Below are 23,141 nucleotides of genomic sequence, written 5' to 3' on the forward strand. Positions count from 1 at the left end.
CCTCCCCTCTCCTTCCCATTGCCTCCCCTCTCCTTTCCTCCCCTCCCCTCACCCCCTCTCCCCCCTCCCATCCCCTCCCCTCTCCTCCCCCTCCCCTCTCCCCTCCCCTCCCCTCCCCTCTCCTTCCCATTGCTCCCCTCCCCTCTCCCCCTCTCCCCTCCCCTCCCCTCCCCTCTCCTTCCCATTGCTCCCCTCTCCTTTCCTCCCCTCCCCTCCCCTTCCCCCTCCCCTCCCCTCCCCTCCCCTTACCTCTCCCCTCCCCTCCCCTTCCCTCTCCCCTCCCCTCCCCTCCCTTCTCCCCTCCCCTCCCCTCTCCTTCCCATTGCTCCCCTCCCCTCTCCCCCTCTCCCCTCCCCTCCCCTCCCCTTCCCCCTCCCCTCCCCTCCCCTCTCCCCTCCCCTCCCCTCCCCTCTCCTTCCCATTGCTCCCCTCCCCTCTCCTTTCCTCTCTCATAAATAGATAAAAACACTAACTGTATTTTCCCATGCACGGACAAAGCTGAGCACTTGTTTACATTTCTGGTTCTTTATAATCATCATACAAAACCCAGGGATTCAGAATTAATGATTAGGGAGTTGCGGTTTAGCTAGGAAAACCTGCACTGGGGCCTGGTAGACCTGGATTCTAGTTCTGGCATCTCCTGGCTGTGTGACCTTGAGGGAATCGCCGTGAACCTTTGTTCCCCAGTCCGCAGAATGTGGCCAGTGCTGGTGCAGGGGCCACAGGTTGTTTCACGACTTTTAACGAACGTGATGCTCGAGAGGGAGACAGACACATGCCTGGATTCATGTCTGGCTTTCATTGCTGTGTGGCTTTGGGCTCATTTCTCCTGTCTTTGAGCCTCAGTTCTTTCTGTCAAATGGGAACATGAGTCCTTGTCTTATCTAGAGGACAGTTAGAGGAGGACACCAGGGTGGAAGGTTGGGGTTGGGGTGCTGGGTGGAGTAGGGGACATTGTTTACCTGGTTGGTTGCCCTGGCCTGCCACTGCCCCGTGCCCTCTTCACATGGTGTCCGGCTCAAACACTCCTGTCTCCCCTAGGCTCTGAGGCCGCGGCTGCAGGCCTGTGTGCTGGCCAGTGTATCCTGAAGGTCAATGGCAACAGCGTCATGGGTGACGGTGCCCCAGAGGTCCTGGAGCATTTCCAGGCATTCCGGAGCCACCGAGAAGAGGCCCTGGTGAGCCTCCCGGCAGCCAGTTTCTGAGGACCATCCTCCCTTCTCTGAGGAGAAGCCTGGGGACACTACAGCTGTTTGGGTGGAATGGGGTGGGGTGGGGCTGGTAGGATTGAGCTGGATTTGGGACCCACACCCATTCCGTCTGTTTCATCTGGAAGAGCTAGATCCAGATACTTCATGAGCTCTGCTTTCAAGCTTGAGATGGGTAGAAGGTCTCTTTTCTTATCACACGGGCAAGGAGGGTTTAAAAAAAAAAAAGAAAGAAAGAAAAATCCATAGTCATTTTGGGCTGGTGAGACAGCTTGATGGCTATGCAAATGACCTTCCTGTCTGAGGCTCTGAGCTACCTAGTTCACTCCCCAAATCATGTGGGGTTCCATGGAGGGTGGTGCCATTTTGGTTTATTCTGTGTTTATTGAGCATGTGCTAGGTCTGGTGCATTTCTAGGCCCTGGGAACTGGCAGAGACAAGGTTCTGCTTTCATGGATATGACATATTTTCAGAGGGTCCCCCTCCCCTGGGTGCCACAGACTATTAGAAGGTGTGAACTGTGACAGGAAGGTTCCCGAGTGACATCATGGAGCACTCTCCAAAAGTGGCGTCACTGATGGGGCCAAACTTGAGTCTTGGAGTTAAGGAAGAGTTTCCACCTTAGCTGCCACTCCTCTAACTCTCCTCCCTTCACAGGGCCTGTACCAGTGGGTCTACCACACCCATGAAGATGCCCAGGAGGCCCGTGCCAGCCAAGACCCCCCTGGTGAGGACCCCACTGGCGAGAGGGCCCAGGAGGAAGACCAGCCTGACTCAGGTAACAGGGCAGGCGGGTACCATGACTGAGGTTTCGAGGTAGCTGGTGCCTCTTCTGTGTCTACACGTCTCCCCCATCTCAGCCAGCCCATCTCAACACCACTAAGCTCTGTACTGGTTTCAGATAACTGCTACAGTGGAGTCTCAAAAACCTGGTGGCTGTAAAGCATCACATTTTCATTCCCTTACAGCTCTGGAGGCCAGAAGGCAAAGGTTTCAGTAGGGTTGTCTTCCTTTCTGGGGCTCTTGGGGAGAATCCATGCCTAATCTGTTTCAGCTCCGAGAAGCTACCTACTCTTCTTGACTGGTGTTCTCTTCTTTTTTAACACTGGGTTAGCAGTGTCGCCTCAGTCCTGTGCACTTCTCTTGTTTGGACTCTTCTGACCCGCCCCCCCCATCTTCTCTATTTAAGGACCCTTACAATTACACTGAGCTCACGGCCATCATTTTGACCTGAAGCCATCTGATTAGTAAACTCAATTTCATCTGCAGGGTAGTAATACCCTTTTGCCTCCTAACCTGGTTTACTCACAGGGTCTGGAGAGTAAATGTCCCCTGCTGAGAGAAGTTGACAATTTGAGCTCCTCTGTTCATTGAGATTAAAAAAAAAAACCTTGCTCTGTGCCAGGCTTCATTGTAAGTTAAGAGCTGAGGATTCATGAGTAGAAGAGGCAGACTAGTAGCCCTGCCCTCATGGTGCTGGCATAAAGGGAGATAGATGGTTAGGAGTGGGCTAGGGAGACAGCATAATAATTATGTAAAAAGACTCATGCCTGGGGCTCCAAGATCCCAGGTTCAATCCTCAGTGCCACCAGAAGAAAGAAGAAAAGGAAGGAATTGTCAGGAGTAGCATAGCATGAGGATGGGGAGGAGTGATGGTGTGTTGTGAAGCTGTGGAGCAGTGAGGACGAGTTGCAGTTCTTGCTGACAGAGTATCTGCTTTATTTTCTAGATATGTCCCTACCTAGCTGTGTGGCCTTGGAGGGTTTATTTTCTAGATATGTCCCTACCTAGCTGTATGGCCTTGGAGGGTTCACTTAGCTTTTCTGGACTCATGTTAATGAAGACTGGCTGGGACGTTGGCTCATGAGTTGGGTTTAGCAAGTTTCAGGTCTGCTTTGATCTAGTGATTGATACATTCTCGCCTGGGAATTTTTTTTTCTTCTGTCTTGGCATCTTTTTTACAAGCTAAGTTTTTTTTCCCCCCCTGTATTGTGATACAGGCAGTTCAGAGTCTGTGTGAAAAAGAAGGTCTCCTTTGTAGATCCAACAAAAGTGCCTGACTGGAATATTCATTCGCCTGGGGCCACATGCTCTTTCTGATCCAATGACTATGAATAGGGAAAAATCATATGCTAGTTGACCAGGCCTGCGCCTTTGGGGAGGGGTGTAGATTGGGGGGCTCCTGCTCTGAGCTACTTTAGACTGAGGATGGGATGAGGATGGACAGGAGGAAAGTGTTGCTAGTACGTGGACCGACCCTAGTAGCTGCAGTGCCCTCGTGGACTCCCCACCCTCTGGTATGAGCTGTGCTTGGTTCAGGGGCTGGCAGGTGTTGCCCTGTCCTCAGAGTTGCCTATCTCCCTTTGATTTCCAGTCTTCTTCCCCCTGCTGTCCCTGGGTCCCCAGCTGAGCCTGCATGAGGACAGCCCCATGGTCAGCCTGACTGTGGACAACGTGCACCTGGAGCACGGCGTGGTGTACGAGTACATGAGCACAGCAGGCGTCAAGTGCCATGTGCTGGAGAAGATTGTGGAGCCCCGTGGCTGCTTTGGCCTCACTGCCAAGGTCTCATTTGGGTCCTGCCTTGTCCATGGGGGTGGGGCTGTCTGATTCTTGTTTGTTCAGAGTTAGCCTATAGCTCTAAAGTTCCATCCTTACCCCATACTTGGTAACCGTGGGACTTAAGAGAGTGACATATTAGGCAGCTGGGTGGTAGTGCTTCCAATTGAACACACATATTACTGTGCACAGGGACCAAGGTTCAAGTCCTCACCTGCAGTGAAAGCTTCGTGAGTGGTGAAGCAGTGCTGCAGGTGTCTCTCCTTTTCTGTCGCTCCCTACCCTCTAGATTTCTCTGTTTCTATCCAATAAATAAATAATACAGTAAAGAAGGTTGCGGGGAAAGTGGCATGCTCTTCTCTTAGTCTCAGTTAACTGGTCTGCAACATGGGCCGGGAATCGATCTCTTGCAGGGCGAGATGAGCCACTGCTGATTACACACTAAGCACCCCCGCAGGACATTGTGGGTGCTCAGTAACTGTTCATGCTTCTGCAGATCCTTGAGACCTTTGCTGCTGATGACGGTGTCTTCGTGCAAAACTGTGGGCGGCTCATGGCCCAGAACAACAACATACGGACCATGTCCCACTACGAGTTTCGCAACATTTGTGATGCCAAGCTGGAGAGTATTGGCCAGAGGATCAGATGCTACCAGGAGGTACCAATGCCCTGTGCAGTCCCAGCCTTGTATAGTTTCACTGGAAATGTCAAAACCCAATCCAGCCTAGCTTCAGTGAACAATAGGACTTAGTGGTCTGCATTACTGAAATGTTCAGAGGTAGACTTCAGGCATGGTTGTATCTGTCTCAAGTAGACTTCACACTAGCTCAAGAAAATGCCCATTCTTCTCTTGAGCTTGTTTTCCCTTGGCTGTCTTCACTGTCAGGCAGGTCCTTCTCCCATAGTGATAAAATGACCCCCAGTAGCTCCAGCCTTTGTGATCACAGTAGAAGAAGAACCAGAGGCAGCTCTTAATGACTTAGCTCAGGCTCCTTGCCTAGCCCAGTGTCGCTTACTACAGAGATAACATGGCAGCCTCACCTGGATCTCATGAACCATGGGCTAGGGAGGAGGGGATAGCCCAGATAGCAGCTAAATTGGGACCTGAATACAGATGAGTACCTGGAGGCTTCAGTTTTTTCCAGGCTTTCCAGAAACCTAGAGCCAGAAGAGAGACAGTGCAGGGAAATCCATTCTTTCCACTTGGAGTTGTCGTCATTTTGCCGGATTTCAGAATGCCTGGCCTAGACCCCTGAGTGCTACAGAGGGGCCAGACATCAGACCGTGACCCTGTGTCCCTCTTCTTCCTCAGTTTGCAGCCCAGCTGAAAAGCAGGGTTAGTCTACCCTTCAAACAAGCACCCCTAGAACCTCACCCCCTGTGTGGCCTAGACTTCTGCCCTACCAATTGCCACGTCAACCTCATGGAAGTGTCCTACCCGAAGACCACCCCCTCCATCGGCAGGTCCTTCAGCATTCGATTTGGTCGCAAACCCTCCCTCATTGGCCTTGACCCAGAGCAAGGTACGTGTGTGTGTGTGTGTGTGTGCGCGTGCGTGCGTGCGTGCGTGCGTGCGTGCGTGTGTGTGTGTGTGTGTGTGTATCTAACGCTCCAGGTACTTAAACAGAGACTTGTCTATACAGGTCAATCGTACTGGACTATAATGGCCCCTCCACAGCCATTGAGGACCTAGGCTCTTTTTTTTTTTTAATTGGGGGATTATGGTTTATAGTCGACAGTAAAATACAGTAGTTTGTACATGTGTAACATTTCTCAGTTTTTTTTTTTAATGAGTGCTTTAATATGAGATAAGAGGGTTACAGTTCCTCACAATTCCTACCACCAGAGTTCCACATTGCATCCCCTCCATTGGAAGCTTCCCTCTTTTCCACATAACAATTCAACTTGGAGCATTTTTTCACGTGTTTCTCGGCCTTTTGGATCTCTTCTGTGGTGAATATTCTGTTGATTTAGGTTCCTTTGAACTGTCTGCATCCACCACCTTTAGCTATAGCTTCTGTCTTAAAGGAGGCCTCATTGCATAGAATGGCTATTGGGGTACCAATCTTCATGTCTTCATTCATTCCAGACAGGAAAATGTTGTGCATTGATTAATAACAAAAAACAGACAAACAAAAAACCATTATCAAACTGACTCTTTTATTCTTGAAGTTATCTAGTGAATTAAAAGAACCCAACTTACTGTGACTCTTGAAATGGGTTTGTGTACTTCCTCCTGAGGGTCTTATGAGTGTCTGTGGGCTATTTCTGAATGAACTTTCCCTCCACTGTAGGCCACCTGAATCCCATGTCCTATACCCAACATTGCATCACCACCATGGCTGCCCCTTCCTGGAAGTGCCTGCCTGCTGCGAGTTGGGACCCCCAGGGCCAGGGTTCCAAAGACGGCAGTTTGGGGCAAGCCAATGGAGCCTTGGGCTATGAGGACCGGGGCCTGAGCTTTCTCCTCAAGCAGGAGGACCGTGAGATCCAGGATGCCTACCTGCAGCTCTTCACCAAGCTGGATGTAGCCTTGAAGGAGATGAAGCAGTATGTCACCCAGATCAACAGGTGAGCCCAACCCCAGGGGGGGGGGGCAGATTGGACTCAGAATTCCTTTACCTCAGCTGTTAGGGTCAGATAGCAGGGGGTCTCTTGTATAGGCACATCTCATTTTATTGCATTTGCAGATAATTACTTTTAATTTTTTAAAACTATTTCTTTTAAAAAAAATTTTTTTATTTATAAAAAGGAAACATTGACTAAACCATAGGATAAGAGGGATACAACTCCACACAATTCCCACCACCAGAACTCCATATCCCATCCCCTCCCCTGATAGCTTTCCTATTCTTTAACCCTCTGGGAGTATAGACCCAAGGTCACTGTGGGATGCAGGTGGAAGGTCTGGCTTCTGTAATTGCTTCCCCGTTGAACATGGGCATTGACAGGTCGATCCATACTCCCATCCTGTCTCTCTCTTTCCCTAGTGGAGAAGGGCTCTCGGGAAGCGGAGCTCCAGGACACATTGGTGGGGTTGTCTGTCCAGGGAAGTCTAGTCAGCATCCTGCTAGCATCTGGGAACTGGTGGCTGAAAAGAGAGTTAACATACAAAGCCAAACAAATTGTTGACCAGTCATGGACCTAAAGGTTGTAGTGCAGATGAAGAGTATGTGTGTGTGTGGGTCTCTGTTTTGTAGATAGCTAATAGGCATATTTTAGTTATATTCCAAAGGGCCTGTGGCTATACTAGTGGTTTTTGTTTGTTTGATTTTTGGATAGAGACAGAAATTGAGCACATCTCATTTTATTGCATATGTAGATAATAACTTTTCTTTTTTTAAACTATTTATTTTGGATAGAGACAGAAATTGAGAGGGGTGGGGGAGATAGAGAAGGGGAAAAAAAAACTCCTGCAACACTGCTTCACTGCTTGTGAAGCGAGGGGATGTGTCACTACCCAACCCCCTAAATCTGTATTCTTAATTATTATTACTTATTCTAGGCATTGACACACTGTGGCCCATGGGCCAAATCTAGACCAGTGCTCCCCCCCCCCACACACACACACACCACTACCTTGTTGTTATGCTCATTTATTTACATGTTGGTGCTTTCATGTTGTAGCAGCACCTTTGAGACTTGTGTGTCCAGAAATTGAAAAATCACCCTCTTCATACACATACCCTGTTGGAGAACAGTTCATGTGCATCTGTGAGGCTGCAAGTAGAACTTGAGGTCAGGAACACCAGGCATGTGTGTTGTACTGTTCTTAGGGTCAGAGTCAAGGCCTGAGGTCAGGACCTTGCCTGGAGACTCCATGTAGTCACGTGAAGCCAGGGACCAGTGCCACTAACGTCCAAATTTTTGCTCCTCTAGGTTGCTGTCCACTATCACGGAGCCCACCACCACAGGGGGGTCCTGTGACCCGCCCTTGCCTGAGGAGGTCTCGTCCCCACCACTGGTCAGTGAGGAGAGTGAGATGGACCGGAGTGACCATGGGGGCATCAAGAAAGTGTGCTTCAAGGTGTCTGAGGAGGATCAGGAGGACTCGGGCCATGACACCATGAGCTACCGAGACTCCTATAGGTGGGGCCACCTGGATATGCTATGGTAGTTGATGTGGGGGAGCAGCGGGCAGTTGAGTGCGTGGGCCCAGAGAAAAGTCAGGGTCAGTGGAGTATTTCCCAGCAAGCAGTGCAATGGGACACAATTGCTAAACCATAGGTTTCTGAGCCTTTCAAAACACAACTCCCCTTTTAATTCTCTTCTTCCAAAGCTAACATTTTAAGACTGCCTCCTTATGAATGATGCCACTCCTCTCTTCTGCTTTGGTTCCCCTCTTGATATGTTGATGGGATGTGTTCAGAGAAAAAGTCAAGATTGCATACGCATTGTAGAACTCAACTTAAGACATAATGGTTTCCACGATAGGCATTATTTTACTTGGCCCAAAGATAAAAAAAAAAAAAAAAAGATAATGTTTCCTTTCCTAATTTCAAGAGGTTCTGAATTATTTTTCTACTGGTTACATTAGTAATATAACAATCCTTATCAGCAGAATCCTTATCAGTGGGATAAATAACTAAACACTCAGTTTCCTGTGACAAGCCATATATAGTGGATAATTGAGGTGGTTTTTGTTTTGTTTTGTTTTTACCACAAGCAAACAAGTATAGTGTTGTTTAGCGAAAGGTCATAAAATATTGGACTGTTGAGACTAAAGTAAGTAGTATATTAGTGGGGCATGTCTATTGTTGGCAAAATCCAGAATTGATAGAATTTGATGACAAAGGCTTCTGCCAGTCCTCTTAGCATTTATGTCTCTAAGGGGCCTGACTGATGGACATTTGTGCTTTTTATTGGTGTCAGTGCAGCACAGTACTCTGAATGACTGGGTGCTGTGTGTTCTTGAAGTCTTGTGTCCACAATTCCAGATTTCTTCTTTTCTCTTGGTTTTGAGGTCCTCAGACTTTCCTTTTAATTGTTAAAGAAAGAAGGAAGAGAGGGAGGGAGGGAGGGAGGGAGGGAGGGAGGGAGGGAGGGGAAAGCATTTTAAGACTGTGGCTTTGGTTCTGTGGACCTTTTGAGTCTGGGGGACATTAGCCATCCAAAGAGAGCCTGTGTCCTTCTGAGGTCTCCAGCCAGGCTGGGAAGATAGGCAGTGGAGCTGTGTGGGCAGGTGCATCCAGGGACAGGCTTTGTGGAAGGAGCCTGCATCTGTTTGAACACAGTGCACTGTCCTCTTATTTCTGTGGCCCTAGAAAACCCACCAGTCAGCCTACCCAGCTCTGGCCCTGGTGGTCTGCTTACAGCCACTTGTCCAGAGGGAGGGTCAGGAATTCTGTCTTCATTCCATAAAGTGGATTTTGGGATCTTGGGCCAGAATGTGGGAGCTGGAGCGTGACGCAGTCCTTCCTCTTTGACCCATTGCAGCGAGTGTAACAGTAATCGGGACTCGGTCCTCTCCTACACCAGCGTGAGAAGTAACAGCTCTTACCTGGGCAGTGACGAGATGGGATCTGGTGAGTGCAGGAGAGTGGTGAACCCTTGGGGATTTTGTTTCATTTCTGTTCATTTTATTCTACTTTCTTGCTTTGTTTTATACTGCATTGCTTGGTAGTGCTTCCATGAAATCACTTGGTTAGAAATATCTATCTATTTATTTATTTGTTTTCTTTTTGAGGGCACTGCTCAGCTCTGGCTCACAGTGGTGTTGGGATTGAACCTGGGACCTTTGGTGCCTCAAGCATAAAAGTGATTTTGCATAACCATTATGCTATCTTCCCAGCTCTACAAGATATTCACTGAGCACCAGTTTTATGCAGGACCAGTGCAAGGAATTGAGCAGAGATCTTGGTCTTTATGAAGCTGAAAAATTTTTTTTCCTTTCTTTTGTTTCCAGGGTGATCACTGGGTCTCAGTGCCTATGAATCCACTGCTTCTGGTGGCCTTTTATTATTTTTTTTTCTTCCTGCTTTCTGTTCAATAGGACAGAGAGAGATTGAGAGGGGAGGAGGGAGGGATGGAAGGAAGAAGGGAGGGAGAGAGAGAGAGAGTAGGCAGATGTTTCCCAGATTAGATCCTGAGGTGCTTTCAACTTTTAGGGAAAGCCCGATTTTTGTCTTGCATTTTTATTTGTTGATTTCTGCCCTTAGACATTTTACATTATGACATGTTCACATGTCACAGGCTTGGTGATTCAGAAGTCATGAGGGGTGGGCCATGATGAGTTTCCCTCCACTTTCGCACCCCCCACCCCCGACCCAGCCTCCCCTTCTCATGTTCCTATGGTCACCATTGTCCTTTGTGTCTTTCCAAAGGTAGTCTGTGCATAATATTTGAATTTTAATTATGCTTTGATTAACAGAGTTGAAAAAGCTCAAGTAGCACCAAAGAGAATGCTGAGTATCAGATAAATATTTCATCACAGAGGCTGCTCAGCTGCAGAAGCTGTCCCTGGGGAGGCATTAGCAAGGCCCAGGCATGTGGTAGCCAGTGTCACTGCAGCAGCCCAGGGTGGGGAGTGTGAGAATCAGGAGACTTGAAATCCAGCCTCTTCTCTCTGACTCCCAGTCACAATTTTTTGTGAGAAAGAACAGGGGCGCCAGTGATGGCATGCCTGGTTAAGCACACACATTACGGTGTGCAGAGATGCAGGTTCAAACCCCTGCTCCCCACCTGCAGGAGGAAAGCTTCAGGAGTGCTTAAGCATGGCTGCAGGTGTCTCTCTGTCTCTCTCCCTCTATCTCCTCCTGCCCTCTGAAATTTCTCTTTGTCTCTACCCTATAAAAATAAAATATGTATTATAAATTAAATGAAAAAAGAACAACAGTGGCTAACCCGTGTAATTCTTTTGTGCCTGTTACTCATTTTGCAGATGGATAAACTTAGGTTCATTGAAGTCTAGTGGAGTCTGTCTGACTCCAACTCTCTTGTGGACTCCTGGAAAAGAAATGGGGAAGGTATAAGATAGGGCAGGATAATTGATGGCTGTAACTTCTTTCTCCACCAGGGGACGAGCTGCCATGTGATATGCGTATCCCATCAGACAAGCAGGACAAACTACACGGCTGTCTGGAGCATCTCTTTAACCAGGTAGCACCTGTGCCCTCACTTGGGCTTTCTCCTTTTACCCCTGGAAAGAACTCTTGAGCCAGGAGCCAGGGCTGGGACTGTGGGTCATGGGGTTCTGCAACCAGGAGGATTATGGGGCCCAAACTAACCCCAAACTCCATGTCACCCAGGTGGACTCCATCCACGCACTCCTCAAGGGGCCAGTGATGACCAGGGCCTTCGAAGAGACCAAGCACTTCCCCATGGAGCACAGCTTGCAAGGTGAGCATAGAGGCACCCTGAGACAGGGCTAGCATCACATTTAGTCTTCTTGAAGTGATTGAGAGAAGAAGAAATAACATTTCCTGTGTTCTCTCACTTAACCTTTCCTTTCACCTACCCATTTACTCACCCACCTAAACTTGCATACATCTGTCTGTTTGCTCATCCACTCATCCATCCACCCACCCACCCACCCACCCACCCATTTATCTGTCTACCTACTCACACATCCATGTATACATCCAGTAAATAGTTTTCAAGAACCAGTTTGTGCCATGTCTTGACCTGGGCACTGGGGAATCTCGAGGTAAATGCAAGATGACTCCTGACCTCATGGACTTCCATTAGGGTGCAGGAGACAGGGAATGAGACAGACATTTGCTTCTAATTAAGAGTCAAAAGTGATGAGGAGTTGGGGTGCCCTAACTCACCCGCTCCCCTTGCTATCTCAGGATCATCTTTCCTGGGAAGAATCCTGAGTAGGCATAACCTTCAAACCTGGAGGTACCCAGACCACATACATTTCAGAAACATGAGGCCTTTGGGAGAAAGGTCCAGCCGGGGACAAGTGTCCCCCCCCCCCCCCCCACACACACACACACTCAGTCACTGCCCAGCAGTGTGAATTTAGGCAGATCCTTTTCCCTCTCAGTGCCTGGGTTTCCTCTCGGTGTACAGGGAAGATTAAACTGGCTTATAACTCCTGCTAGCTTGGTTGGTGTAGCTATGAGAAGACAGTACCTGAGAATCCTTATGTAACTACATCCAGACTTGAAGAAAGCTGTGATTGAATTGTGAGGTCTGCACTGGACTGGCTGCAGCTGTGAAGGGTTCTGGCCTCAGACTAGCAGGAAGGAGTACTGAGCTTGACTGTGCTGTCTGCTGCAGGGTGGTAATGTGACTCAGCAACACACTCGGCACGTACTAGGTAGTACCAGGTCCTGCCAACATCTTTGATCTAGGATTCTGAGATTTGGAAACTGATGATGGAGCATGGACTTTTGTGTCACCATCCCCCAAAGCTGCCCCTGTTCTTTCTCTGGCCCTCATGTCATTTTGCTGCCTCAGAGTTCAAACAGAAGGAAGAGTGTACAATGCGTGGCCGGAGCTTGATCCAGATCAGCATCCAGGAGGATCCCTGGAACCTCCCCAATTCCATCAAAACCCTGGTGGACAACATCCAGAGATATGTGGAAGGTTAGTGGCGTGTGGGGAGATGTCTCCTGGGGTGGGCTGTGTGTGACCTCTGGGTGCCTGGAAATGAATTCAGGGCCCAAGGCCTGCATGATACTACTGAGTGACCTTCCAGGCACATTCTCCGTTCTTTTTTTGAAAGTGTGACAGAGGGAGGTAAAGGAGCAAGGTGACTGCATCTACCATGCATGGTGTTCCCTTGATGCTGTCTGTGTGTGCACCTGTGAGTATGTACACACTGAATTGTGTATCCCTGCCTGTGTGCAGCTGTGGGCTGGCGGCTCTGGCCTCGGAGCTGAGGGCTGGCTGCAGTCTCTTTTGCACAAAGGCATATAGACACAATGACAGTTGGGGTTTCTTCCCATGGACATCAAGGGCTCTTGCTACTCACCCAACATTCAATCAAGGCTTCTTGAGCCGAGTGGCTTAGACTCAGAGCTCTCCAATAGAAGGCTCAGAGCAGTGTGTGTGTGTGTGTGTGTGTGTGTGTGTGTGTGTGTGTGTGTTGAGGGTGGGGGTGATTTTCTGTACCTTTATCTGACTCCCTCAGCCCCTGCTCCCTTGTCCTTCCAGATGGGAAGAACCAGCTGCTCCTGGCCCTGCTGAAGTGCACAGGTGAGGGCTTCTGGGAGGGGAGTTATCTGACTCACACTAAGCCAGGTGGGCCCAGGTGTGGCCATCTTAGCACAAGGTATTCATGCACAGCCACAGCCTAGAGAGAATTCCCTTGGTCACTAAGGCCTGTGTGGGAGAGAGGAGCCAAACTGGTTTCTAGAACCTCCAAGAACTTTCTTAGGCCTTAGAACTCAGGATCTGGGAGCCAGCAACCCAGTATCTGACCATCTCCCAGGCTTGAAAAGATCTTGACAAAAAAGATGAGAAAATGCCTGTTGTCTGGGATAGGGAAATTTTGTTAACAGTGCCTGAAGCCCAAGTTTGGAATTTCCTGCTTAGCTAATGAGAGAGAGGGGGAGGGGCTGATCTCGATTCTTCCATCTTCCCAGAACTTCTCAACCAAGGGGCAGTTCAGATAGGATCTAGGTCAAAAATGGTCACAGTTTGCAAAAGCTAGATATGCGGAATAATCCCTTCTAAAAGATTGGAACCTTGGTAACTGATTGCCTGTAATCGGCCAGTTCTACAAACTATGTTATGAGCAGGGCCAAGGAAGGTATGTGTGTGTGTGGGGGGGGGGGGGGGTGGTATGGGAGGGGGTAGTAGGAAGAGTACAAGAAGAAGGCATACTTTTCTTTTTTTTTTTTTCTTCTTCTTCTTCTTCTTCTTCTTCTTCAGTACACCAGACTTTATACTAAAACAATGAAAAAAATAGCCATTAACAATATAACAAGTAGCATATAGTCATATAATAAGATAGTGAACAACAGCAATGAAAATCTAACTGCTGTTGTACTGAGAACACTGATTATACATTGAAACACAGTACTGAGTGAAAAAGATCAAAATCAAGCTCTACTAGTCTATTTAGATAGTTCTTTCTAAATATTTATTTATTCATTCCCTTTTGTTGCCCTTGTTTTATTGTTGTGGTTATTGATGTCGTTGTTGGATAGGACAGAGAGAAATGGAGAGAGGAGGGGAGACAGAGAGGGGGAGAGGAAGATAGACACCTGCAGACCTGCTTCACCGCCTGTGAGGCGACTTCCCTGCAGGTGGGGAGCCAGGGGCTCGAACCCGGATCCTTATGCTGGTCCTTAACACTTTGTGCCACTTTAACCTGCTGCGCTACCGCCCGACTTTCACATTTAGATGGTTGTGTGCATCCAGTTGCAAGATGAGGGGAAGTGATCACAGTGTTAGAAACCAAGTTGTGGTTTGCCAGCAAACAGGTAGCAAGTTGGAAGTGGTACATGTCAGGATTTGTATAACATTCCTCTTCTTGATTTGGGTATAATTTTATGGCTGAATTCTTCTTCTTCTAGCGTTTGCCCTTCTTCCGTAGCCAGTCAACAGTGTCAGGTTGAGCCTGATGTAAAGTTTTGAGACCTCCTTTGAATTTGGAGAGGTGGCAGTCATTGACTATGTGGGTCATAGTCTGTCTGTAGCCGCAGGGGCAGTTCGGGTCGTCTCTGGCTCCCCAGCGATGGAACATAGCGGCGCACCGGCCATGGCCTGTTCGATAGCAATTGAGGAGGGCCCAATCATAACGTGCTAGGTCAAAGCCGGGTTGACGCTTGCAGGGGTCTGTGATGAGGTGTTTGTTCTTTATCTCAGCTGACTGCCAACTCTGTTTCCAAGAGTCTGGAACAGAGAAGTTCAGTGTAGGCGTAGGGGACCAGATTGGGTGACGAGACGTCAAGCGTTGGACAGGGTGGGCAAAGATATCCGCGTATATTGGCAGGTCCGGTCGAGCGTAGACGTGGGAAATGAACTTAGATGATGCCGTATCCTGACAAATATCTGGCGGGGCGATGTTGCTAAGAACTGGCAGCCATGGAACCGGGGTGGAACGGATGGTTCCAGAAATTATCCTCATGGAGGAATATAATTTGGAATCGACCAAGTGGGCATGGGGGCTACGGAACCATATTGGGGTACAGTATTCTGCAGTGGAATAGCATAATGCCAGAGATGATGATCGTAGTGTGGAAGCACTCGCGCCTCATGAGGAGCTGGCCAGTCTTGCAATGATGTTATTCCTCGCGCCCACCTTTGCTGCAGTTTTTATGAGATGTTCGTGAAATGACAGAGTGCGATCGAGAGTAACGCCAAGATAGACTGGCTGGGCTTCATGCCGGATTCTCGTATCGCCAAGCTGCACATTAAGCTCACGCGAGGCCGAGGCATGGTGTAGATGGAAAACAGATGATACCGTTTTTTGCAGTGCTAGGGATTAGTCGCCATTTTTTACAGTAATCAGATATCAGAGACATGTCTTTCGTGAGTGTTTCGTGGCTGAATTCATTTTGGAAAACTGATATGCTCTTTAGGAAGGCATACTTTTCAAAAGTAGAGAAAATGGTAAACTGAACTTCTTAAAATATGGAAATGATGTTCGAGAGTCATTGACCTTCCACCAGTCAAGGTCCAGAAGCCCTGCATGGGCAAGCAGCTGAGGGCAAGGGTGCAGGACAGCCTCGGGAGCATCACAGCTTGTTCTCTCAGAGACAGGCAGGTGGATCACGGAGAGGGTGGAGTTTCTTGGCAAATTGGCTGGCTTTTGGAGAACTGATTTTTGTGGAGTGGGCTCGTGGTGACTGGGATGGCTAGGAAATTAATCTGGGCAGATTGGTCCTGAGTAGGTGGTCCTGTTGAGAGGCTGGTTCTGGCCCTGGGCACTGGGGTGTGGGCCTGTGACTGAAGGGGAGCACCCCCTCAGCCCCCTTAAACACCCCTGCACTGATGCCCTCTGTTCACAGACAACGAGTTGCAGCTGCGGAGGGATACCATCTTCTGTCAGGCGCTGGTGGCCGCCGTGTGCACCTTCTCTGAGCAGCTCCTGGCAGCCCTCAGCTACCGCTACAACAACAATGGCGAGTACGAGGAGAGCAGCCGAGATGCCAGCCGCAAGTGGTTGGAGCAGGTGGCAGCCACAGGTGTTCTCCTGCACTGCCAGTCCCTGCTCTCTCCAGCTGTTGTGGTGAGTGGATCGATGTGGGCAGGGGGATTGAGGGGATGGAGTTGGGGGGGGATGGAACAGAGAGCCCTTGCTCGCTCATTCAGCAGCTTTTTTTTCTTTTTTAAAGATTTATTTAACTTGGATGGAGACAGAGAGAAATTAAGTGGGTCGGGGGAGATAAAAGGGGGGGATGGGCCTGCAAAACTGTTTCACTTCATTACTCAGGAAGCTTCTCCTCTGCAGGTGGGGGCTGGGGACTTGAACCCAGGCCATCTCATGCTTTAATATGCATTCAGCAGTGATTAAGTACCTACTGTTGCTGCTGTTTAGAGCCGCTTTGTGCCTAGTAATGAATGAAAGTCCTCACACTCAGTGATCTTATATCCCAATGTGAGAGGCTAACATAAGAAAGTGAATAAAAGGCACTGACCATCGGTTCTCATCCAGAACAGTTTCATGCCTTTGGGATGTGTGGCAGTGTCTGGAAACATTCTGGGTTGTCACATTTCGTTTGGGGGTTTAGTGGGTGTGCTACTAGTATCTAGTGGGTTGAGGCCAGGGATACTGCTAAGCATTCTGCAGTGCATAGGATCTACCACCTTTCACCCATAACCAGGACCTCTAGTATTTTTTTAGCCACAAATGTCACACCTTTGCCTATGATGTTAAGGGTTCAGGAGAAAAATAGAGCAGGAAAAGGACAGAAAGTTCTGGGTGACAGCAGTTGAAAATTTCATCAAGGTATCCATTGAAAAGGTGACAGCTGACTAAGAGTTGGGGTGGGGTGGGGGCCAGTCAGTGAGAATAACAGATGCAGAGGCCCTGAGTTAAGGGTTTGCATGCAGGATTTAAAAAGCAGCAGGTGCTGTATGGCTGGAATCGAGGGACAATGGAGGGTGGGGAGGCAAGTACTTGGCTGGGATGGACGGTTCAGGCTGTGCTGTAGGTGATTATAAGGATCTTGGGGGCCAGAGGTTGTGAAGAGAAGCGACAGAGTGACCTTGACATTACAGAATCACTTATGCTGCTGGGTGAAGATTCTAGAGAAAGGAAGAGAATCTGGACAACCAGCATGGGACTTTTGTAATAATAGTTTCCTTGTTCCAGTAGCATTCTAGGGAGTTGCTTTTCTGTCTCTCTCTATTTTCTGTTAGTGATTTAATATTGGTTTACAACATTACAAGATAACGGGTACAGTTCCACACTGTTCTTACCATTAGAGCTCTGTGTCCCCATTGTCTCCATTGGAAACTATAGTCGTTCTCCCAAGGTCACAGATATAGGTTGACTGTTATTTCTATAACTGTCTGCCTATCTATCTATACCTGTCATTAATTCTGAATATATTTTCTTTTTTTCCCTCTCTCTCTCTGGGTCCTGATGGAATTAGGAGTCAGAGTCCTCTAGTCACCTTCCCCTAACATTTCTTTCCCTTTGGAAGTATGGACCAAAATTCTTTTTGGGGTGCAGAAGGTGGGAGTTCTGGCTTCTGTAATTGCTTCACTGCTGGACAGGGGTGTTTCTGCCTGTATATTAAGGGGGAGACCACAGCCTCAGGGAGCTGGCTTTGAGCCCTGAAATCTAACTCTTAACCCTATCCTTTTTTTCCCCTCCATATATATATTCTCTTTTGTTGTCCTTGTTGTTTTATTGTCGTCGTCGTTGGATAGGACAGAGAGAAATGGAGAGAGAAGGGAATCACAGAGGGGGAGAGAAAGATAGACACCTGCAGACCTGCTTCACTGCTTGTGAAGTGACTCCCCTGCAGATGGGGAGCTGGGGACTCGAACCGGGATCCTTATGCTGGTCCTTGCACTTTGCGCCACGTGCGCTTAACCCGCTCCCCTCTTAACCCTATCCTATAACCCCTTGGCTGCCTACACAGTCTGCAGCTCCTCTTTCATCCTTGACCATTTGCTGTCAATGAGTAGAACTGGGGCAGGTTTCTTCTCATCTCCTGGGTGGGGAGGAAGAGCCAACCTTAACACTTGGGGGGCTGGTGCTCAGAGAAAATATTCCCAGAAAACGCAGCCTGCCCTGCCTTTTCCTCTGCTTCCTGTGTTCCGGCTGGAACTCTCCACCTCAGGCTGACAGCTTTGTAGATGCTGTCCCTGCTGCTGGCTATTGGGGTAAGCATGACCTCCGTGCGCCCTCTGCTGGCTGATCTGCTATATAAATTCCTGCTGGCTGAGAAAGAAAATGAGCACTTTTTGGGAGGGTTTGTGAAGTTTAAAATGGTTAACAAGTTGGGTGGGATGTTTCAGGTAAGAGGGCCACCCAGGCCATCAGAGCAAAGGTAGGCTCTGCCTTGGGAAGCTGCAGGGTAAGCCAAGGGCAAGTATGATTACATGCACAGCTCAGGACTAGAGCTGAACCATAGCACCCGAGTGACACCCTGGGGCAGGGGTAGCACCTGAGACCCTTTCCCTGTCTTCCTGCTGCAGAAGGAGGAACGGACCATGCTAGAGGACATCTGGGTGACTCTTTCAGAGCTGGACAATGTCACCTTCTCCTTTAAGCAGCTGGATGAGAACCATGTGGCCAGTGAGTGATTGATTCTTCCTGCTCCCACTATAGAAGCCGTGGTTCTGGGGTGGTCGGGACTGCTCTGGGGGTACCTTGTCCTTCCTTCTGCCAACAGGCTCCCCACCCACATTGACTCCATGCTTTTAAACCTTATGATCCTAGCATGAACTGTGAAACTGGACCTCAACACACACATGGACTAAAGAAGGGGTTCTCCTGCGTAGACCCAGTCATCTCCAACAACCCTTAAAGGGAAAGAAGGGCAGGGGAGACAGCATAGTGGATATGGAGAAAGACTTTCATGCCTGAGCCTCCAAAGTCCCAGGTTCAACCCCATTCACCACCATAAGCCAAAGCCAAGCAATGGTTTGTTTGTCTGTTTTAAAGAGAAAAACAACCAGTACCTATCTCTTATTAAAATTCTACCCTGGAATTAACCTTCTTTGCAGTGAAGATTTGTTAAGATTTTCTAAGAGGTTATAGCACAATTAAGTTTCTTCCTTTGTTTTTCCTTCATCTCCACCCAATATATATTTGCCTCTAGGGTTATTGCTGGGGCTTAGTGCTTGTACTACAAATCCACTGCTCCTGAAGGCTGTTTTTTTCCCTTTTGTTGCCTTTGTTGTTTATCGTCGTTGTTGTTGTTATTATTATTGTTGTCATTGTTGTTGGATAGGACAGAGAGAAATTGAGAGAGGACAGGAAAACAAAAGGGGGAGAGAAAGGTAGACACCTGCAGACCTGCTTCACTGCTTGTAAAGTGACCCTCCCTGCAGGTGGGGGAGCCGGGGCCTCAAACCCGGATTCTTATGCTGGTCCTTGTGCTTCACACCATGTGCGCCTAACCCATTGCACTACCGCCCATCCCCCCACCCAGTCTTTTACTTGCCCATCTATTCATGCACTCATCTCTTCATTCTCTGATCCATCCTTCCTCCCTTCATCCATCCATCCATCCATCCATCCATCCATCCATCCATCCATCCATCCATCCACCCCTCTGTCCATCCTTCCTTCTGCCCATTCATAAATAATGAGGATGCAGTACATGCCAGGCATAGTTTCAGGTTCTGGGGCCAGAGAGAAGGGAAGTATGGTCATGAGTTTCCCCTCCCCCCTTGGGGTGTACAGTCTGTCCCAGAGGGTCTCAGAGGTGACTGCACTTGATCTTTCAAAGGCACTGATGTTCCAGCCCCAGCCTCAACCCAGAGTATTTCATTTTATAGAGTGAATTATGGATATTGAGATTCCAGAAAAGCTCTCCAGGTGGCTTATGTAAGGCCAGAATGAGTCCCCAGGGTTGATTCCAAAGCTTTCGTTCTCCCGGTGTGGTCCCTGAACCAGCAGCACACAGGAGCTTGTTAACAGTTGAATTGTCAGACTATTGAATTTAAAATTCTGAAAGTAGAAGGCCAACATTTATACTAGTGAGCCCATCAGGTGATCCTGAAACATGTTGGCTTATGGGCCGCTGCTCTGAATTAGTGCTTCTCAATGTTTTTTTTTTTTTCCCTTCCACAGACACGAACGTTTTCTATCATATTGAGGGCAGCCGGCAGGCAGTGAAGGTCATCTTCTACCTCGACAGCTACCACTTCTCCAAGCTGCCCTCACGCCTGGAGAGCGGGGCCAGCCTGCGAATGCACACCGTGCTCTTCACGAAAGGTGAGCCGTGGGGCCTGTGGGTGAGTCCCCCAGGGACGGCAGGGGCCAGCAGCACACCAGGCCACACTCATCTGCCTCTCTCTCTCTCCTCCCTTTACAGCTCTGGAGAACATGGAGGGGTCACCTCCTCCAGGCAGTCAGGCTGCGGAAGATCTGCAGCAGGAGATCAATGCCCAGTCCCTGGAGAAGGTGAAGCAGTATTACCGCAAGCTCAGGTACCTACCAGGCTGCCTGCTGTGGACAGAAGCTCGGTGATCGCTATGGGGGGAGGGCCAGGCAGGCCCTCTGCGGGGGAATGGGCCTCATGCCCGTTCTGTTTAAAAAGATGTATTTATTGGGCTGAAATAGATCGCTTGGGTAGTGTGCTACTTTGCCCTGTGCTCAGGATTGAACTTGGGCTCCACTGTACTAAAGGAAGCTTTGGTCTTGTCTCTTTCATTCATATTCTCTCTATTCCTATTCCTACCCCTTCCACCTCTCTGATTCTGTCTCTCAGGCCTCAGGCATGTCAGTCTTGAGTTCTGTCAGTTTCACTATTTCTCCACCTTGTCAAATATTCTATTTATTACTGTTACTATTTTTTACCAGAGCACTGCTCAGCTCTGGCTTATGGTGGTGCAGGGGATTGAACCTGGGAGCTTTTGTGCCTCAGACTTGAAAGCCTTTTTGCTTAACCATTATGCTGCCTCCCCTCACCCATGTCAAATATTTTAAACACTGCCTGCAGCATCTTCAGGGCTGGCTCTGTCCTGGAAGACACAGAGATCACACTGAGCTTGTTCCTAGGGAGCATAAATCCTAGAACTGGGGTGGCCCAATCCATCCCATTTTGTGAGTGATGCTTGGCTCCCACGTGGCCAGGTTCATTCCTAGACTGAGCTGAGCAGTGTGTCAGTAGAGGCCAGTTACCCATAGCACCTCAGAACAGAAAATGTCTGCTGATTGCCTGCCGTGGAGGGGATGACCGGGGTACCAGTGGAAGAAGTGTTGAAGAGATGTATGCACGACGAGGGGACTGAGAAAGGGTGCCGTGTGCTGCTTTGGAGAATGGGAGGGGGAGGTGGTGTGTGTGGGGGTGGGGTCCCTTCTTGGGAGGGATGATGACTGGGTGCAGGCAAGTGTACAGGACTGAGTGGGAGGAGGGCAGAGGGCCATGGGTGTCATAGGCAGGGCTTGGAGGACAGTGAGGGTAGCCTGTCCTCAGCCCATCCACCTCTCTCAGGGCCTTTTACCTGGAACGGTCCAACCTGCCCACAGACACCAGCACCACAGCGGTGAAGATAGACCAGGTGAGTCACATCCCCTGGAGTTCCCCTACCCCCCTCCCTCTCCGAATAGAGGCTTAGGATGGGTGGAAATGGAGCCCTAAGAGGTCCACAGCCTGAATCTTGCCAGAGAAGTCCCTGAGGCTTCTGAGCTCCCTCCTTTAGGAAGTCTGGGATGGCTCCCTTCCCTCCTGAAGATTCCAGCTTCTTTCCTACTGACTTGGGATTCCTTAGCAGATTCAGTTCTGTCAGTACCTGCTGCTCACCTGTCTTTCCCCCTGCACCCCATTGTGATGGCATTTCTCTGAGCCCCACCCCAGGTGAGGCCGTGTGGTGCTCCTTTGCCTGTTTCCAATTTACCGCTACTATTGAAGAACCCAGAGGCCGCTCCTTAGAGGGAGGCATCTAGCTTTTCTTGAGAAATGGAGGTGGTGTCTGGTCATCTAGGGCTGTGTTCCCAAATGTGGCTATGGGCTCCATTCATGGCCTGGGGCACTGGCCTGGGGGAGGTGGTGGCTGGAACCTGTGACTGGCAGAGTATTCAGGTGGCGCAGGAAAGACTGGAGAAGCATCTCTGTGTATCTTTGTGGGCAGTAGAGGGAGCTGGGAACAGAGTCTGTTTGGAGAGGGTCTGGGTAGCTGAGAATTATATTGAAAGGTTAGGACTGAAACACAGTGAATGCTGCTGTCAGCTGGTAGGGCAGTGGGAGCCACAGATGGTCCTTGATCAGGGAGCGTGGAAGGTGGCAGGACTGTAACTGCGTCAGGCGAGGTGGGGGCACAGCCATGGTCAAAGGGCTGGATTGGAGTGGGGGATGTGGGGAGGAGGAAGACCTGACTGCCAAGGTCCGTGTACCTTGCAGCTGATCCGCCCCATCAATGCCCTGGATGAGCTGTGCCGCCTCATGAAGTCCTTTGTCCACCTCAAGCCTGGTGCCGGAGCCAGTGTGGGCGCCGGCCTCATTCCCATCTCCTCTGAGCTGTGTTACCGTCTGGGGGCTTGCCAGATCGCCATGTGTGGCACAGGCATGCAGAGGTGAGCCATGCAGCCCTTGGGATGGGGGGTTGTGGGGAGGCCTTGAGGCCCCATTCTGTCACTTCCTGCTGATTCCTGGTGAGTAAATCTGTAACCCTTTCTGGACATCATCAGTTTGTCTATGGCAGGGGCCACAGCTGGAAATGGTCTGAGGAGGGCTGTGGAACTGTTTGGCTTCCCCTCTCTGGTCTGTGTGAATGAATTGGTGCAGTGTGGCTCTGCTTGACTATCTGTCCAACATCAGTGCCTGTGATGGCTCCTGTCAGAGTCAGTGATGACTGACCCCCAGGTGTCATGGGCATTGTACGGCCGCTGCTGCATCCCAGGCCAAGGATGCCACCTTCTGGTGGAGTTTTCCCTGATCTCCCTGTCCTAAGCCATACCCAGTCCCTGCCCCATCCTCAAGTCTACTGTCTTTCTTCTATTAAATATTTTTTTATCTTGTATTTTATTTATTTTTAACATGAGAAGGAGGGGTGGAGAGAGAGAGAGAACAAATACACACCAGAGCATTATTTTGCTATATGTAATGCTGGGGATTGAACTTGGGGCCTCACACTTTCAAGTGCAGCATTTTATCCACTGAAATACCACCCAGGCTGCTGCTCATGTTTTTATTATAAAAAAAGGAATGGGTAAGGAGGTAGTGAGACAGACCAGAGCACTGCTCAGTTCTGGCATAAGGCGCTGTCAGAGGTTGAAGCATGTAAGCTGGGTGCTCTCACGGGCCACCAGGGGGCGCTGTCTTCCTGACTCCTTGATCCTTCCTGGGC

The 23,141-nt window shown here is 49.3% G+C and overlaps 1 protein-coding gene across 1 annotated transcript in view; it reads left to right on the forward strand.

Annotated features, from left to right (window-relative positions):
- The window catches only part of PREX1 (phosphatidylinositol-3,4,5-trisphosphate dependent Rac exchange factor 1), a 229,448-nt gene that overhangs the window by 201,673 nt on the left and 4,634 nt on the right, over nucleotides 1–23,141 (forward strand). Inside the window, exons 20-37 of the mRNA XM_007526714.3 lie at nucleotides 1,042–1,178; nucleotides 1,866–1,986; nucleotides 3,583–3,773; nucleotides 4,264–4,425; nucleotides 5,080–5,290; nucleotides 6,062–6,338; nucleotides 7,647–7,856; nucleotides 9,204–9,292; nucleotides 10,783–10,865; nucleotides 11,015–11,105; nucleotides 12,174–12,302; nucleotides 12,873–12,914; nucleotides 15,677–15,897; nucleotides 18,321–18,420; nucleotides 19,924–20,067; nucleotides 20,168–20,282; nucleotides 21,290–21,356; nucleotides 22,196–22,368. Of these exons, the coding sequence (XP_007526776.1) occupies nucleotides 1,042–1,178; nucleotides 1,866–1,986; nucleotides 3,583–3,773; nucleotides 4,264–4,425; nucleotides 5,080–5,290; nucleotides 6,062–6,338; nucleotides 7,647–7,856; nucleotides 9,204–9,292; nucleotides 10,783–10,865; nucleotides 11,015–11,105; nucleotides 12,174–12,302; nucleotides 12,873–12,914; nucleotides 15,677–15,897; nucleotides 18,321–18,420; nucleotides 19,924–20,067; nucleotides 20,168–20,282; nucleotides 21,290–21,356; nucleotides 22,196–22,368 (2,563 nt within the window). The remainder of the gene's footprint in view (nucleotides 1–1,041; nucleotides 1,179–1,865; nucleotides 1,987–3,582; nucleotides 3,774–4,263; nucleotides 4,426–5,079; nucleotides 5,291–6,061; nucleotides 6,339–7,646; nucleotides 7,857–9,203; nucleotides 9,293–10,782; nucleotides 10,866–11,014; nucleotides 11,106–12,173; nucleotides 12,303–12,872; nucleotides 12,915–15,676; nucleotides 15,898–18,320; nucleotides 18,421–19,923; nucleotides 20,068–20,167; nucleotides 20,283–21,289; nucleotides 21,357–22,195; nucleotides 22,369–23,141) is intronic.

This window comes from Erinaceus europaeus, chromosome 1 (assembly GCF_950295315.1).
Source record: "Erinaceus europaeus chromosome 1, mEriEur2.1, whole genome shotgun sequence".
NCBI lineage: Eukaryota > Metazoa > Chordata > Mammalia > Eulipotyphla > Erinaceidae > Erinaceus > Erinaceus europaeus.